Below are 18,613 nucleotides of genomic sequence, written 5' to 3'. Positions count from 1 at the left end.
TAAATAGTTAAATAAGGCCCTAAAGTGAATTTACTTCTGTGCTCCCAACTTCACCTCTTTTATTAGCCTATTACCCCATTAGCACCCCAAACATGCCTTAGTTTGGGACCCTCTGGCATGAAATCAGTTACATACTAAGCCTTTGTATGTAACTGTGTAACTAAGCCTTTGGGAGAGTACTGTGCAAAAATTTAGGTGCTGGAGTAAAAAGACCTATGTCTGGATCTCAGTTCACAACTCAGTCTCAGGTTCCTCATCTGAAAGTGGGGTTGGTAACAGTACCTACCTGCATAGAGTGGTTATGTTTAGGACCGTCTTGGTCGTTGGTGAATATTCAATAATGGTAATACTGCTATTATGGTGAATATGGGAGATTTTCAAAGTACTGGCTTTAACACAGCATGGTTAGACCTGGAAAGGCTTTGAAATCATCTAGCCCAGTGTGACAGATGGGATTTGCCACTTTATAGATGGAACAAAGTGGCAGGGGTGGATGGGGGTGTGTGTGTGGGAGGATCTAGACAGAACAGAGCCAACAGGAGGCAGAGCCTGGACTTGCGTGAGTCTAGTCCAGAGTTTTCTCCACCACAGGAGTTCTCCCACTTGGGAGTATTTGCTTCTTAGCTTCCAAGGTTTTTTTTTGGCCAGGGAAAACTATATGCAGAGTCCAAAATGGTGGTATCATTTAAACATTTAAAGATGGCAAATTCCATACTATAAAAATGCAATTGCAATGCAAAAAAAAAAAATTGGTAGTTCATGACTTCATCATTTCAGAATATTTATTGCTATTGCTGAGTATTCTAAAAAGTTTAAATGCATTAAAAATAACGTAACAGAATATCTACTCATACAGTAGACTGCTAAGATTAGATGAAGAGAAATAATATAAACATCATGTAAAGATGTGCTTTCTCCCATTCCTCTCCACTTCAAAAATAAAAGGTTCAAACTACACCCCCCTGTGTCAATCAAATTTCTCAGTTTCTCAGAAAGAAAAATAGAGGCTTTCCAAGTCTTTATGCTAATCTCTACAAAGCCAGATGGATTACACTGGGTGTGGCTGACAGCAGTAGGATGTGATGCCAGCAAGAGAAGGGACACAAGAGTATCACCAGTAAAACAAAGTAGATACACTTACGCTAATTTAAATCAGTAGTTTTATTACAATACGCACTGACACACAATTGGAAAAGGAATGTCCTGACATTTTCTGAGCATTTCACGGAAAGCAAATGTAACCATCCACGCAGTAGAGTCATCCACACCTTTTCCTAACAAAAAGCAAAAGCTTTTACATGTGATAACTGAATAAAGCAAAGTTTTCTTATTCCTGTCTAAAAAACTTCAGTCTCAGAAAATAGTTATTGAAGTGAGCTGAGAAAGAGCACATTTCCTTCACAATGTCCAAAATCCTGCCTCTAGATTATCTCCCTGACCTTCTAAATGACTTTTATAATACTGCAGATGGTATTACGTTCAGGGGCTAAATGGGATCTACTTATAAGGCCAACTACTCTATGTCACTATAATTGAAAGGAAAGAATAAATTAAGAAAATTAAGTCCTGCTAAAACGCACAAAGACATGAAGAAAATATCTGGGTGTATTAAGAGTGAGATGCTCTTTTCTCGTAACTCATTTGAAAGGTTACAATTACCATAAACATTTTAACTCCATTAAAGATCATTGGCAAAAGCTTGCTTTCGTATCTGCCAGAGGGCTCTGCCTTTCCCCAGGCTCGGAGGAAAGCAGCACAGCATGGAAGAGCCACTCGTCCTGGGGAAGCAGGCATCAGACTATTTGGAGTTGCATAGGCATTTTTCTAAAATCCATTTTGTAAAAGATACTATGGAAACTTGAGACTTTTCCCTCTTTCAATAGTCATTGTGGCATCGGTTGTTTTAATCCCTTTAGCGCCCAAATGTGCAAAAGCACTCTAGTAAAAAACATTACAATGGCGTTTTGGATAAATTCACTATACATTACATGACTTGGGAACAGTGAAGAAAAAGCCCAAGCATGACTCAACTATTTCATATAGAAAAGCACTGCAGGAGAAAACTTTGCTTAAAAACATTAAAACTCAGGTGCATATAAATACATTTTTGGTTCATCTGTGCTATGTCCATATAGAAATCCTGTCAGATATTCAGTCTACCAGGTAATTCAGTTGGATTTCGTGTCTGACTGAATCAGTAGAAGAATACACACTTGCATATACTTACACAGATATGCATATACATATACAATTCAGATCATGAAAATTTGTTTTAAATACATTTACTTAAAACCTGTACCTCTAAAAATAAATACATTAGCCTGCATTTAGCTAATTCTCAGAGTTCTTTCACAAACCAATTTGAACAGTTTCTCAACAATGGCAGACAATCAATTAGCTGCCCTTTAAATCCATTATCTATCAGTAAACATTTTAAAATTCAGATGTATAACAGAAATAACATCCATAGACTAGAATGCAGATAGAATTCTGGCTTTGAAAATAAATGTCTTGATTTCCTTGATATTTAGTTCCTACAGATGTCTACACTTTGCCTCTGCATTTATCTAGCAGTGGGAGAGCATTTTCTAGTGACACCATTCTATCCCATGACATTACCTTCTAATCAAAGAAGTCAGCTGGCATTCCCTTTGCTGTTTTGTTGGAGGGAAGTAACACAACATCGTTTGCATTTGCTATCACTCCCATAGATCACAGTGAGTTGTGTGTTTTAATGTAATTTACAGTGTGCTGATGCCACTGAGGTAAAGCAGAAGTAGCCCTGGCATTTAAAGAAAAGGAAAGTCTCCCAGGAGAACAACACATAAAGGACCTGGTGGTGTGTGTCCAAGTTCCATGAAGTAGCTCAAAACCACTGCCGGAATGGACACATGGGGTATCTGATATCATAGTCGAAACAATACAAACAGATGAAAATACTCAAAATACTCCCTTTAGAAACAATGCAATTCACAAAAATGGAGCTTTACTTTTTTCTTTTACATTTCCAAAAAACTTGTTAAAATGATATAAACCAGACTAAGCTGTTTAATATAGTACAATACTTAACAACCTTGTCATTTGTTTTTGAATACAGGGATCTCAGAAATGTAGGAAATCCATGGTAAACGACAGCAAGAATGTTTAATGCCATTGCCTGAATTTTTTAAAAGGAAAATTTGCTATAGTTGTAACACAGCTTCTAAAAGATACTGTTTTATGGGCTCACAGTTTCCAGATTGTTAACTTTATAAATTAAATGTGAAGTTACCCATATATAAACAAGGCCTCTTTTTCATTGATTTCAATCTTGTTTAAACCTTTGGATATTTCAATCTTCAGATTCCACAAGGTAAGGCTGAGTTTATCAGATAAATAAAATGTTTAAGTCCATGATGTATTGCAGCATTGAGGAAACAAATGCATCAAGTATTTACAGGCTGGCTACAATACCTTTCTTTTCTTAAAAAAAATTCAAATGTGTATCAACATCAAGCCACAGTCGTCTTTCAATTTCTCTGGCTACAAAAATGGGCAACAGCGTTTTCTCCTCATTCATCTTTCTTCTTAACCCTGAAGTCACAAGCAGGTCTTAGGTTAAAGGGCGCAGTCTTTTGGGAGGTGGTGGTGGCATGAGCTCCGTGTCAGGGTCCAGATGATGCTTTCGCTTCTGTCCTTGAGAAGCTGCAGTACATCTGTCGATGAACTCAAACAGCATCTCCTTGGTGACAGGGTTTGAGATGCTATTGCACACAGCTGTGGACAGAGGGACACACGGGTCTCACGTGAGGGTTAATTAAGGCAGCTGACTCACCACAGGCTTATGAGAAAGGTTTTCATCCCAATATGCTAAATACTTCCATTTTACCCATTTGAGTGACATGCTTCACATTGAACTATCTCCTCCCTCCCCTACACCCAAAATGTGTGCTTGTCTAATGGCTACTCTTTACGGCAGTATTAATTTTAAACCAAAACTTTAAACATTTGGGCTATAAGCACGTCTTCCCCATGGTTTTCTATCCCTTCCAAACCACTTTTTATGGAATTTTAATCTAACACAATGCATTACACCACAGTCTGAATTCAACTAAAACTTGTAAAATGTGTACTATATATAGTCCTTCAATCTTTCTCTCAGAAAGAAGTCCACTCTACGAAACATAAAACATGGCACCAGCTACCATTCCTACTGAATACGTGGTTTCATTGTAGCTGGCAGACCATATTATCTTCTCTTATCAAAATTTAATGCCAGTCTTTTTCATTTTATTTACCTATTTGGTCTTGGAAGAAAAGACATTGGCGTAATCGTCCCTACTTTGGAAATTAACTCATCTTGTCTGAAAATGGATGCTAGTTCCAATGAGAACTCCTAAATGTACAACAGTAACTTTTAAACTGCAAAGCTGAAACTGGAAATTTCAATATTTTCTCATTAGCTTATCATATCCTCCTCATCAACTGCACATTCTAAAAGTAAAGTTTGAATAACCTGTTATCTTGGTTTTTACCTTTTTTCAACTCCACTAAAAATGCAATCCAGAGCAACAACAGCTACTGGTAGTGGTACACCTTATAAACTTCAATTAATTTGTGTTGTTCCCCATGAAAGAAACTTACTATTCTGAATTCCCAAAGCATTCATATTGTACCCAAAGAACACTCTGAAGAATAGCATAGCAGATTTTGTCTTTTTAAATGGTTTTCGTTTACTTTGTTCTCCATTGTTTATAAAGCTATTTTAAGAGCTGGAAATTACATTTTCCCCTGCTAATTTTGTCTTTTACCATCTGGCAAACAATGGTTTTTATAGTTCTGAATAGATCTGAAATTATTGTGGTTTCTGTTGTTGTTGTTGTTCAATAAATTCAACTTGTATACAGCCCAGGATCCTGCCCTTTAAACTTCTCTTTTGGGCGCATGGGCATAAGACCACCAGTTTAGAGAGGAGAACCTACAAGCCAATTGGAGCCAAAGAGAATACAGACTTGACATATCTTTCCCATCAAACAAGGATGAAGCCTAAATGACTATGCCGCATTAAGCAAAACAACAAAGGTAGCACACTTTGGGTCTAACATCTTAATTTTTTTTTTTTTAATATAATAAGCACTGATAAGTTGTCATACTCACCCATGGCAGTGTTGTAGGCATTAGGAAAACTTTTGTCTGTTCTCTGTCTCATGAAGACCCAGCTGTTGTTCTCAAATTTGCATTCTATAATTTTGTTGTCATACTGTTTCAGCTCTTTTGTCACCTGTTTTAAAAGAGAATTGAGGAAAATATTTAAATAATTTGAAAGGCTTTTTGCTTCTACTATGTGACAGGCACATTAGGAAATGATAAAAATACCTCAGTAACTCTTCATGCAGAGCTCTTTGTCATCTGAAGTATCTAATCAAGCTTAAGGTATGGTGTACGCTCCCTCGTACACATGCTCACTTATCCGACATTTTATAAATAGTTGTGAAAACGGCTGTCAATATATAGCAATTAAAAGAAGCTAGGCAGACCAGCCACGCTGGGCCAAATGCAAACATATTACCATGGGGACCAATGCCTTCAATATTGTCTGTGTCTCTACGGCTTTCAGAAATTGAGTATACTCCCTAGGTTTCATCAACTTTCATAAAGGTCTAACCATCTAAATTCCTATGTTAAAATCTAAGAAATGGCCTGTACTAGTTAAATTAAAAAGTTACATACCAATAGTGAATACTAGGATCAAATTCAGGCAATGTGCATCCTAAATATTTTGCTTTCCAAGCAGTGACAATTAACCAACACTCTAATCTTCAGGAAACTTACCTTTTCCATCCCCAAACTAGTACAAATTTAGAGATGAAGCTACTTGTGCCATTAGTTCATGGGTTTTTTGGCTTCTTCACCTCAGATGACTGAATATGGATACTCTATCAAAGCTAACAAGTATCCATGGTAACTACAGAACCTTTTAAAAGATATTTCACTGGGCTGTGAGAATGGTTTTCATAAATAGGAACCTAAGCTTATCTTTGTAGTTTTCAAATCAAATGCCAGTTATGGTAATATTTTAATTCTGTCCTCATCTTGCACGGCTAACAACTTTTCCTCACAATATGGTAGACTGCAATCATTTAACTTCATTAGGATTATCTGAAACATTCTCAGTTTTCTACCCACATATTCACTACCACCTAGGAATATGACGGGAAGTAAGTTTTTAAAAGATGCTTTCAATTCACAGGTTAGGCAGTACATGTCTTCATAAGAACTTTCAAACTGTATTCTTTTCCCTTTATGAGTATTACATTTGATTGTACCATCTGCATTTTCAACAAATCCAACAGGTCCAATACATTCTGTGGTTTTGGAACTAGACATGCCCAAAAAAGTGATATTCCAAGTAGCAAACTTGCTAAATTTATCCTCAAATATTCATTATTTTAGTCTCAATTCTCTTGCCTTGCTTTCTAGGGACCCATTTCCTTTTATTTTGGAAACATCATCTATATGCAAGTATTGGACAACTCAGTTAGGTAAACACAGTTTTGCTATACCACATGTAGGGTCTAACAGAAATAAGTTTCTAAACCTTTCAGTGTCTATTTCCTAATTTCTAAAATGGGGAACAAGTGTCACTGAAAGAATAATAATGGAAAGTGCCTGGGACATAGTAGACAATCAGTAAAATTGTTAACCGAATATAGAATTAGGCAATGAAACACTGCTTTTTAAAATCTGTGGTAAAAAAATTAAATTTTCCATCTTAACCATTTTTAAGTGTACAGTTCAGCAGTGCTAAGTGTATCCACGTATTTTCCAACAGATGTCTGGAACTTTTCCATCTTGCAACACTGAAATGCTATACTCCCTAAACACTAATTCCGCCCCCTCCCCTTCTACCCAGACCTTGATAACTGCCTTTCTACTTTCTGTTTCTATGATTTTGACTACTTTAGATACTTCATATGAGTATTAACAGAATCACACACTATTTGTCCTTTTGTGACAGGCCTATTTCACTTAGCATAATGTCCTTGAGGTTCATTCATGTTGTAGCAGGTGACAGAAATTCTTTCTTTTTAAAGGTAGAATAATATTCCACTGTATGTATACACCACATTTTCTTTAGCCATTCATCTGTCAATGGACACATGGGCTGCCTCTACCTCTTGGCTATTTTGGATAATGTTGCAATGAACGTGGGTGTGAAAATCTCTCTGAGATTCGGTTTTAAATGATTTTGGATATACACCCAGAGGCAGTATCACTGGATCATAATTTTATTTTTAATCTTTTGAGGACCCCTTTGTTTTCCATAAGGGCTGCATCAATTTACATTCTCACTAACAGTATGCAAGGGTTCCAACGTCACATCCTTAACACTTGTTAGTTTTTCTTCTTTTTTTTTTTTTAAATTGACTCCCATTGTTTACTGTGCTGTAATTTAAACATTTCGTTCTTTTCATAGTGGCCATCCTGATGGTGTCAGGTGCTATCTCATTGTGGTTTTGATTTGCATTTCCCTAATGACTGAGTATCATTCCATGTGTTTATTGGCCGTATACTTTCTTCAGAGAAATGTCTGTCCAAGACCTTTGCCCATTTTTTAATTGGGTTGTTTATTGTTGTTGAGATGTAGGAGTTCCTTATATATTCTGGACATTAACCTCTTATCAGATGTATGATTTGCAATTATTTTCTCCCATTCTGTAGGCTGCCTTTTCACACTGCTGATTGATTCCTTTGATGTACGTAAGTTTTTAACTTTGATGTAGTCCTCTTTGTCTATTTTTTATTTTGTTGCCTATGATTTTGGTGTTGCTCACAAGAAATTGCTGCCTAATCCAATGTCCTAAAGATTTCGCCTATATATTATCTTCTACAAGTTTAATAGTTTAAGGTCTTATGTTTTGGTCTTTATTTTTGTGTTAATTTTGGTATATGGTATAAGGTAGGGGTTCAACTTCATTCTTTCGCATGTGGATATTGCTTTCCCAACACTGTTAGTAGAATATACTGTCCCTTCCCATTGTGTAGTATTGGTGCCCTTGTGGCAAATCATTTGGCCATATATGCAATGATTTATTTCTGGGCTCTCTATTCTGCTCCATTGGTCTGTGTCTCTATCTTTATGCCAGTAATTAAGTATGCCATCTAAATTAGATGCTTTGAAGTATGTTTTGAAATCAGGAAGTGTGAGGCCTCCAACTCTGTTCTTTCTCAAGATTGTTTTGACCTTTTGTGGTCTATTGAGATTCTGTAGGAATTTTAAAATAGTTTTTTAATTTCTGCAAAAAATACCATTGGGATTTTGATAGGGGTGGAATGCATTTTAGTAGTATAGATATTTTAATAATATTAAGTCTCCCATTCCACAAGCATGAATGTCTTTCTATTTATTTATATCTTCTTTGATTTCTTTCAGCAGGAAACACTGATTAAAAAAAAAAACCTTACAAGTAAATTTACTAAAGGAACCATGATGACATAGAAAGGTTCACTTTGAAAACAGCTGTCAAGAAAATTTTATCATATGCATTTTACAAGAATGGCTTGCTAGTCAACAATGTGTAGTCTGTACTTTTGCTAACTAGCAATTGTGGTCTTTATCATATAGCTTATCATTCTTGTGTTCTCAGTTTCAGAATTGCTATAAATTACGTGTTACTCAATCTGACTACAACAATTAAGCAGTACTATTAACTATCTGTGTATCTCCTTGGCCACTAAAAATCTGGTAAACAGAGCTTTCCAGAAAATGCATGCACCTGCCACTACTAACCTAAACGTATTTCCGCATTTAAGAACAATACATCATTCTTCATTGATCACACCAGTTATAGTCCCAAGATAGACACACTACAAGTTACTCATTTGGTTAAGTGGTAAAATATACTTAACTAATAAAAATAATATCTCCCACATGTACACAAACTAAAAACAGCTTCCATTAATGGTCAGATCAAAAGAATGACTGGTATACAGGAGAGGAGTTTAATTTTAGTATCTAATTTGTTACTATGATAATAATCATCCTCAGCCAATTACATATTATTATTTACTAAAACAGGACTCCATTAGGTCTTCTAATCAACTGTTATCCTAGTTTGAGTTAATGAGACCTTGAAAGTAAAAATAATAAAATATTTATAAAACAGGATTTCACATCTGTACCCCAAATTACATTGAATTGATGAGGTTTTACTGTTTCTGAAAAAACAAACAGAGCAACACACAGTATATTTTATGTTGAAAAAAATGTGTTGGCTGTATCCATCTTACTGCATACCATACTTCTATACTATTTGAATCTATCAGTAATCTGGGGTTAAGAAACTATCAGATGAAACTGGATCTAGTACTTCTGAAGATTTTAAATTAGCAGCTCAAAGAAAACTTTCACTTACTAATTTTGGCATTCATCTGTAACTCTTGCCTGAACAATTATTCCTGCAGTGTTCTAATGGGATTTTCTGTATCCTCCATTCCCTCTACATCTATTATCTAGAGTTCTTCCGTAAGAAAGATTTGCCCCTTCTCCTCTATTTATTCATTTAATTACTTATCTGTATCGTTATGGACTCATGGATATTTATTTTATTCTTTGGCTTATAACAAAATACTCATTACTTATTTTGTTGCTCAAATTGTTCTAGTTTTGGCCATGAAAACTCTCAGTTTGGCTCCCATGTCTTTTTATCTTGCTTCCACCTTTTCCCCATGGGGCCCCCCTACCTCTTTTGTTTTCTGAGACAAGATCTTACTCTGTCACCCAGGCTGGAGTGCAGTGGTGCGATCACAGCTCACTACAGCCTCAACTTCCTGGGCTCAAGTCATCCTCCTGCCTCAGCCTCCCAAGTAGTTGAGACCACAGTTGTGCACTACCACACCTGGCTAATACTGCAATTTTTTTGTAGAGATGGGGTATCCCTATGTTGTTCAGGATGGTCTCAAACTCATGGGCTCAAGCAATCCTCTGGCCTTGACTCCCAAAGTGCTGGGATTACATGGGTGAGCCACCGCACCCAGCCTATTGGGGATTTTTTAAAAGAACAGAATTACCCTTCAATAGTCCAAGTTATGCTAAGAAAGTACCACCACAACTTATTCTGGTCAGAATTAAACATTATTATTAAGAACAAGGACAGAGGGAGAAAGAAGGAAAGAAGAAAGGGGGTGTGGAATGAATACATGAGACTATAAATAAATTTTTGTACATAGAGTTAAACTAAATTGGCCATTTTTTTCTTTTCTGAAGTTATAATTCTACCTTTTGATAACTCAAAATCTACTTCTATAGTGTGACAGAAGGTGGATTTTAAAAACATATCCTCAAGTAAATGAACTCAAACAAAAATCTTGTTTTCATGTAAATAACTTCAGTTTTTAGTCCTTATGAAGGCATAGAAAATAAAGCATATACATCAGAAATGGGATGGAATTATAAAAGTTTTCCACGTGGTGTCACAGCAATATGCATAGCTTTAGTCTGAATTATTAGATAGTCTTCTAGAACTACTATCGTATAGCAGGGCCATGATGTATTATTACTTTAAGAAAGTGTGTCCACCTGCTAAAAGAAGTAAAATAAGTGTCACGTTATCTTTTTAAAACACGTTAGACTGGGGGGGGCGGAGCAAGATGGCCGAATAGGAACAGCTCCAGTCTCCAACTCCCAGCGTGAGCGACACAGAAGACCGGTGATTTCTGCATTTTCAACTGAGGTACTGGGTTCATCTCACTGGGGAGTGCCGGACGATTGGTGCTGGTCAGCTGCTGCAGCCCGACCAGCGAGAGCTGAAGCAGGGCGAGGCATTGCCTCACCTGGGAAGCGCAAGGGGGAAGGGAATCCCTTTCATAGCCAGGGGAACTGAGACCCACAACACCTGGAAAATCGGATAACTCCCACCCCAATACTGCGCTTTAAGCAAACAGGCACACCAGGAGATCATATCCCACACCTGGCCGGGAGGGTCCCACACCCACGGAGCCTCCCTCATTGCTAGCACAGCAGTCTGTGATCTACCGGCAAGGCAGCAGCGAGGCTGGGAGAGGGGTGCCCGCCATTGCTGAGGCTTAAGTAGGTAAACAAAGCTGCTGGGAAGCTCGAACTGGGTGGAGCTCACAGCAGCTCAAGGAAACCTGCCTGTCTCTGTAGACTCCACCTCTGGGGACAGGGCACAGTAAACAATAACAAACGTAGCAGAAACCTCTGCAGACGCAAACGACTCTGTCTGACAGCTTTGAAGAGAGCAGTGGATCTCCCAACACGGAGGTTGAGATCTGAGAAGGGACAGACTCCCTGCTCAAGTGGGTCCCTGACCCCTGAGTAGCCTAACTGGGAAACAGCCCCCACTAGGGGCAGTCTGACACCCCACACCTCACACGGCTGGATACACCCCAGAGACGAAGCTTCCAAAGCAAGGATCAGACAGGTACACTCGCTGTTCAGAAATATTCTATCTTCTGCAGCCTCTGCTGCTGATACCCAGGCAAACAGGGTCTGGAGTGGACCTCAAGCAATCTCCAACAGACCTACAGCTGAGGGTCCTGACTGTTAGAAGGAAAACTATCAAACAGGAAGGACACCTACACCAAAACCCCATCAGTACATCACCATCATCAAAGACCAGAGGCAGATAAAACCACAAAGATGGGGGAAAAGCAGGGCAGAAGAGCTGGAAATTCAAAAAAATAAGAGCGCATCTCCCCCGGCAAAGGAGCGCAGCTCATCGCCAGCAACGGATCAAAGCTGGACGGAGAATGACTTTGACGAGATGAGAGAAGAAGGCTTCAGTCCATCAAATTTCTCAGAGCTAAAGGAGGAATTACGTACCCAGTGCAAAGAAACTAAAAATCTTGAAAAAAAAGTGGAAGAATTGATGGCTAGAGTAATTAATGCAGAGAAGGTCATAAACGAAATGAAAGAGATGAAAACCATGACACGAGAAATACGTGACAAATGCACAAGCTTCAGTAACCGACTCGATCAACTGGAAGAAAGAGTATCAGCGATTGAGGATCAAATGAATGAAATGAGGCGAGAAGAGAAACCAAAAGAAAAAAGAAGAAAAAGAAATGAACAAAGCCTGCAAGAAGTATGGGATTATGTAAAAAGACCAAATCTACGTCTGATTGGGGTGCCTGAAAGTGAGGGGGAAAATGGAACCAAGTTGGAACACACTCTTCAGGATATCATCCAGGAGAACTTCCCCAACCTAGTAGGGCAGGCCAACATTCAAATCCAGGAAATACAGAGAACGCCACAAAGATACTCCTCGAGAAGAGCAACTCCAAGACACATAATTGCCAGATTCACCAAAGTTGAAATGAAGGAAAAAATCTTAAGGGCAGCCAGAGAGAAAGGTCGGGTTACCCACAAAGGGAAGCCCATCAGACTAACAGCAGATCTCTCGGCAGAAACTCTCCAAGCCAGAAGAGAGTGGGGGCCAATATTCAACATTCTTAAAGAAAAGAATTTTAAACCCAGAATTTCATATCCAGCCAAACTAAGTTTCATAAGTGAAGGAGAAATAAAATCCTTTACAGATAAGCAAATGCTTAGAGATTTTGTCACCACTAGGCCTGCCTTACAAGAGACCCTGAAGGAAGCACTAAACATGGAAAGGAACAACCGGTACCAGCCATTGCAAAAACATGCCAAAATGTAAAGACCATCGAGGCAAGGAAGAAACTGCATCAACTAACGAGCAAAATAACCAGTTAATATCAGAATGGCAGGATCAAGTTCACATGTAACAATCTTAACCTTAAATGTAAATGGACTAAATGCTCCAATTAAAAGACACAGACTGGCAAACTGGATAAAGAGTCAAGACCCATCAGTCTGCTGTATTCAGGAGACCCATCTCACACGCAGAGACATACATAGGCTCAAAATAAAGGGATGGAGGAAGATTTACCAAGCAAATGGAGAACAAAAAAAAGCGGGGGTTGCAATACTAGTCTCTGATAAAACAGACTTTAAACCATCAAAGATCAAAAGAGACAAAGAAGGCCATTACATAATGGTAAAGGGATCAATTCAACAGGAAGAGCTAACTATCCTAAATATATATGCACCCAATACAGGAGCACCCAGATTCATCAAGCAAGTCCTTAGAGACTTACAAAGAGACTTAGACTCCCATACAATAATAATGGGAGACTTCAACACTCCACTGTCAACATTAGACAGATCAACGGGACAGAAAGTTAACAAGGATATCCAGGAATTGAACTCATCTCTGCAGCAAGCAGACCTAATAGACATCTATAGAACTCTCCACCCCAAATCAACAGAATATACATTCTTCTCAGCACCACATCGTACTTACTCCAAAATCGACCACGTAATTGGAAGTAAAGCACTCCTCAGCAAATGTACAAGAACAGAAATTATAACAAACTGTCTCTCAGACCACAGTGCAATCAAACTAGAACTCAGGACTAAGAAACTCAATCAAAACCGCTCAACTACATGGAAACTGAACAACCTGCTCCTGAATGACTACTGGGTACATAACGAAATGAAGGCAGAAATAAAGATGTTCTTTGAAACCAATGAGAACAAAGATACAACATACCAGAATCTCTGGGACACATTTAAAGCAGCGTGTAGAGGGAAATTTATAGCACTAAATGCCCACAAGAGAAAGCAGGAAAGATCTAAAATTGACACTCTCACATCGCAATTAAAAGAACTAGAGAAGCAAGAGCAAACACATTCGAAAACTAGCAGAAGGCAAGAAATAACTAAGATCAGAGCAGAACTGAAGGAGATAGAGACACAAAAAACCCTCCAAAAAAATCAATGAATCCAGGAGTTGGTTTTTTGAAAAGATCAACAAAATTGACAGACCACTAGCAAGACTAATAAAGAAGAAAAGAGAGAAGAATCAAATCGACGCAATTAAAAATGATAAAGGGGATATCACCACCGACCCCACAGAAATACAAACTACCATCAGAGAATACTATAAACACCTCTACGCAAATAAACTGGAAAATCTAGAAGAAATGGATAATTTCCTGGACACTTACACTCTTCCAAGACTAAACCAGGAAGAAGTTGAATCCCTGAATAGACCAATAGCAGGCTCTGAAATTGAGGCAATAATTAATAGCCTACCAACCAAAAAAAGTCCAGGACCAGATGGATTCACAGCTGAATTCTACCAGAGGTACAAGGAGGAGTTGGTACCATTCCTTCTGAAACTATTCCAATCAATAGAAAAAGAGGGAATCCTTCCTAACTCATTTTATGAGGCCAACATCATCCTGATACCAAAGCCTGGCAGAGACACAACAAAAAAAGAGAATTTTAGACCAGTATCCCTGATGAACATCGATGCAAAAATCCTCAATAAAGTACTGGCAAACCGGATTCAGCAACACATCAAAAAGCTTATCCACCATGATCAAGTGGGCTTCATCCCTGGGATGCAAGGCTGGTTCAACATTCGCAAATCAATAAACATAATCCAGCATATAAACAGAACCAAAGACAAGAACCACATGATTATCTCAATAGATGCAGAAAAGACTTTTGACAAAATTCAACAGCCCTTCATGCTAAAAACGCTCAATAAATTCGGTATTGATGGAACGTACCTCAAAATAATAAGAGCTATTTATGACAAACCCACAGCCAATATCATACTGAATGGGCAAAAACTGGAAAAATTCCCTTTGAAAACTGGCACAAGACAGGGATGCCCTCTCTCACCACTCCTATTCAACATAGTGTTGGAAGTTCTGGCTAGGGCAATCAGGCAAGAGAAAGAAATCAAGGGTATTCAGTTAGGAAAAGAAGAAGTCAAATTGTCCCTGTTTGCAGATGACATGATTGTATATTTAGAAAACCCCATCGTCTCAGCCCAAAATCTCCTTAAGCTGATAAGCAACTTCAGCAAAGTCTCAGGATACAAAATTAATGTGCAAAAATCACAAGCATTCTTATACACCAGTAACAGACAAACAGAGAGCCAAATCAGGAATGAACTTCCATTCACAATTGCTTCAAAGAGAATCAAATACCTAGGAATCCAACTTACAAGGGATGTAAAGGACCTCTTCAAGGAGAACTACAAACCACTGCTCAGTGAAATCAAAGAGGACACAAACAAATGGAAGAACATACCATGCTCATAGATAGGAAGAATCAATATCGTGAAAATGGCCATACTGCCCAAGGTAATTTATAGATTCAATGCCATCCCCATCAAGCTACCAATGAGTTTCTTCACAGAACTGGAAAAAACTGCTTTAAAGTTCATATGGAACCAAAAAAGAGCCCGCGTCTCCAAGACAATCCTAAGTCAAAAGAACAAAGCTGGAGGCATCACACTACCTGACTTCAAACTATACTACAAGGCTACAGTAACCAAAACAGCACGGTACTGGTACCAAAACAGAGATATAGACCAATGGAACAGAACAGAGTCCTCAGAAATAATACCACACATCTACAGCCATCTGATCTTTGACAAACCTGAGAGAAACAAGAAATGGGGAAAGGATTCCCTATTTAATAAATGGTGCTGGGAAAATTGGCTAGCCATAAGTAGAAAGCTGAAACTGGATCCTTTCCTTACTCCTTATACGAAAATTAATTCAAGATGGATTAGAGACTTAAATGTTAGACCTAATACCATAAAAATCCTAGAGGAAAACCTAGGTAGTACCATTCAGGACATAGGCATGGGCAAAGACTTCATGTCTAAAACACCAAAAGCAACAGCAGCAAAAGCCAAAATTGACAAATGGGATCTCATTAAACTAAAGAGCTTCTGCACAGCAAAAGAAACTACCATCAGAGTGAACAGGCAACCTACAGAATGGGAGAAAATTTTTGCAATCTACTCATCTGACAAAGGGCTAATATCCAGAACCTACAAAGAACTCAAACAAATTTACAAGAAAAAAACAAACAACCCCATCCAAAAGTGGGCAAAGGATATGAACAGACATTTCTCAAAAGAAGACATTCATACAGCCAACAGACACATGAAAAAATGCTCATCATCACTGGCCATCAGAGAAATGCAAATCAAAACCACAATGAGATACCATCTCACACCAGTTAGAATGGCGATCATTAAAAAGTCAGGAAACAACAGGTGCTGGAGAGGATGTGGAGAAATAGGAACACTTTTACACTGTTGGTGGGACTGTAATCTAGTTCAACCATTATGGAAAACAGTATGGCGATTCCTCAAGGATCTAGAACTAGATGTACCATATGACCCAGCCATCCCATTACTGGGTATATACCCAAAGGATTATAAATTATGCTGCTATAAAGACACATGCACACGTATGTTTATTGCGGCACTATTCACAATAGCAAAGACTTGGAATCAACCCAAATGTCCATCAGTGACAGATTGGATTAAGAAAATGTGGCACATATACACCATGGAATACTATGCAGCCATCAAAAAGGATGAGTTTGTGTCCTTTGTAGGGACATGGATGCAGCTGGAAACCATCATTCTTAGCAAACTATCACAGGAACAGAAAACCAAACACCGCATGTTCTCACTCATAGGTGGGAACTGAACAATGAGATCACTTGGACTCAGGAAGGGGAACATCACACACCGGGGCCTATCATGGGGAGGGGGGAGGGGGGAGGGATTGCATTGGGAGTTATACCTGATGTAAATGACGAGTTGATGGGTGCAGCACACCAACATGGCACAAGTATACATATGTAACAAACCTGCATGTTATGCACATGTACCCTACAACTTAAAGTATAGTAATAATAAATAAATTTAAAAAAAAAAAAAACAAAAAACACGTTAGACTAGTACTTCAAAAAAAGTTCCCCTACTGAAATCTACTGGTGTCTGTGCCTCTATAATGAGGAACCACTGTGTAAATGGGACACCTTGCATTTGCTAGGTTAGAAACACAGCAGCAGGAAGTTTCTCCTTCATGAATGGTGGGGTCTTCATGCCCTTCAGTCAGATACACAACTAATGAAAGCAGCAGCTATAACTCTACCTTATTTACTTATCCCAAGTCATTATAGACAAGTCACAACTAAAGGGTATGAAATTCACACTAAACTACAGATTTCCACCATCCAATAAAATCAGAGTTAGTCATAGTTACTATTTCATAGAAAATAACTAGACAGATAAACGAAAACATGTTAGTAGTAGTTATTGGTGGATGGTGGAATTAGAAGTGATTTTTATTTTCTTCTCCGTGTTTTGCTGTATTTTCCAAATTTTCAACATTATGTATGTTTAACTTTCATACATTTTGAAACAAAAAATCCTAAAATAAACTATGTTTCACCAATGATCCGGTTGGTTTTTAATGTAGAGGTATAAAATATAAGAAATAAATATTTAAATGGAAAACAAAAAGTCTTGGAATAATGCTCTGAGTCCACAGCTCGCAAACTGCAATGAGGCACCCCAGAAAGCTACAGCAAATTCACAAGAGCATTGGGGAATATTTTACATTTTCAGGGAAAAACAGTGACAGGAGTTGAACACCATAAAAATTACTAATTGAAGCGAGTTCACAGTTTTAATACAGAATTCCTTTAGATAACATTATGTCTTTGTAAAGCTGAGTCTGAGGCAGTTATTTTGACTAAAACCACATATTGTGCAAAAATATTAATGTGGAACAGGACATGTGGTTGATGGTTTCCAATCTGATTCCAAGGTTTGAGAAGTTGTATGGTCTTTAACACATTCTAAGTTGTTTGGACATAAACACTTACTTGTTTGGATCTATCTGCTTAATAAGTGGAATTGTTAGATATTTCTTTTGGCTTAGAGGTGCTGTGTATGAGGAAACATGAACCAAGCACATTTGCTAGCCTCTGGCCTAAGTCCTTTTCACTTATCCTTTCTGATCCTATCTCTAAAACCTACACACAGATTTATGTCTAGCATTTAGTGGAAACCAACCAAAGTATGAAGAACTTTGCTGCAGGTGCAGAAACCAGATCATGGTAAAGAATAGAATTTCTATGAAGTTAATTTCATTAACTCTGATCTAGATCAATAAAATATGTACTCTTCATTGGTTGTACCAGTTTAGAGTAGAGGAGATCCTCAGGAAAGACATTTCCTTAAATTCCAGAATCATGTGCCTCAGCTTAGCAAGCAGCTTGTACTGTTGATAGCTGGTTAAGTAAAGGAGGCTAAATCTCTAAGCTTTTCTCTGCCTCCCTTTCTCCTTCCTACTCTTTCCTTCCCCACCCCCCCAAAAACAAAACAAAAGGTTTTAAGACTTAAATATCCTCCCTTTGACACAAGAATGAACATTATGCATTTGTACTCTACTTCTGAGTGACGAAGGTGGCATCTATTCTTATTTCTCAGTGTCTAAGGTGGCATCTATTCTAGCACTACAATCTGTTAAATAAAAAGTACATGAGGCCATTGGTTTGGACTAAGCTCCTACACTAAGCCCCAACAGACCAGATTAAAAACCAAAATGGAATCACTTATACTGAAGTCCCACAGCACCAAACTGAAACTTAGTTGTTACCTGACCTGAGAAATCAGAGGGAGATAATAGCCAAAATTCTGAAACAGGCCAGTTTCAGTTGGCATGATAATAAAGTTCCCTCTGCTTTAACCCTTATCCC

The 18,613-nt window shown here is 38.1% G+C and overlaps 1 protein-coding gene across 8 annotated transcripts in view; it reads right to left on the bottom strand.

The window, feature by feature from the left end:
- Positions 1-1,143: 1,143 nt before the first annotated feature.
- Positions 1,144-18,613, bottom strand: part of RNGTT (RNA guanylyltransferase and 5'-phosphatase) — a 333,967-nt gene continuing 316,497 nt past the window's right edge. For all 8 annotated transcript variants that reach the window (XM_065543746.1, XM_045391222.2, XM_045391223.2 and 5 more), the window contains 2 exons: positions 5,137-5,260; positions 1,144-3,756 (listed from right to left, as the gene is read on the bottom strand). In XM_065543746.1, coding sequence (XP_065399818.1) covers positions 3,593-3,756; positions 5,137-5,260 — 288 coding nt within the window. In that variant the 3' untranslated portion in view covers positions 1,144-3,592. The remainder of the gene's footprint in view (positions 3,757-5,136; positions 5,261-18,613) is intronic.

This window comes from Macaca fascicularis, chromosome 4 (assembly GCF_037993035.2).
Source record: "Macaca fascicularis isolate 582-1 chromosome 4, T2T-MFA8v1.1".
Classification (NCBI taxonomy): domain Eukaryota; kingdom Metazoa; phylum Chordata; class Mammalia; order Primates; family Cercopithecidae; genus Macaca; species Macaca fascicularis.
The sequence above is the reverse complement of the archived record's forward strand: the minus strand, read 5'-3'. Positions and strand labels throughout refer to the sequence as shown.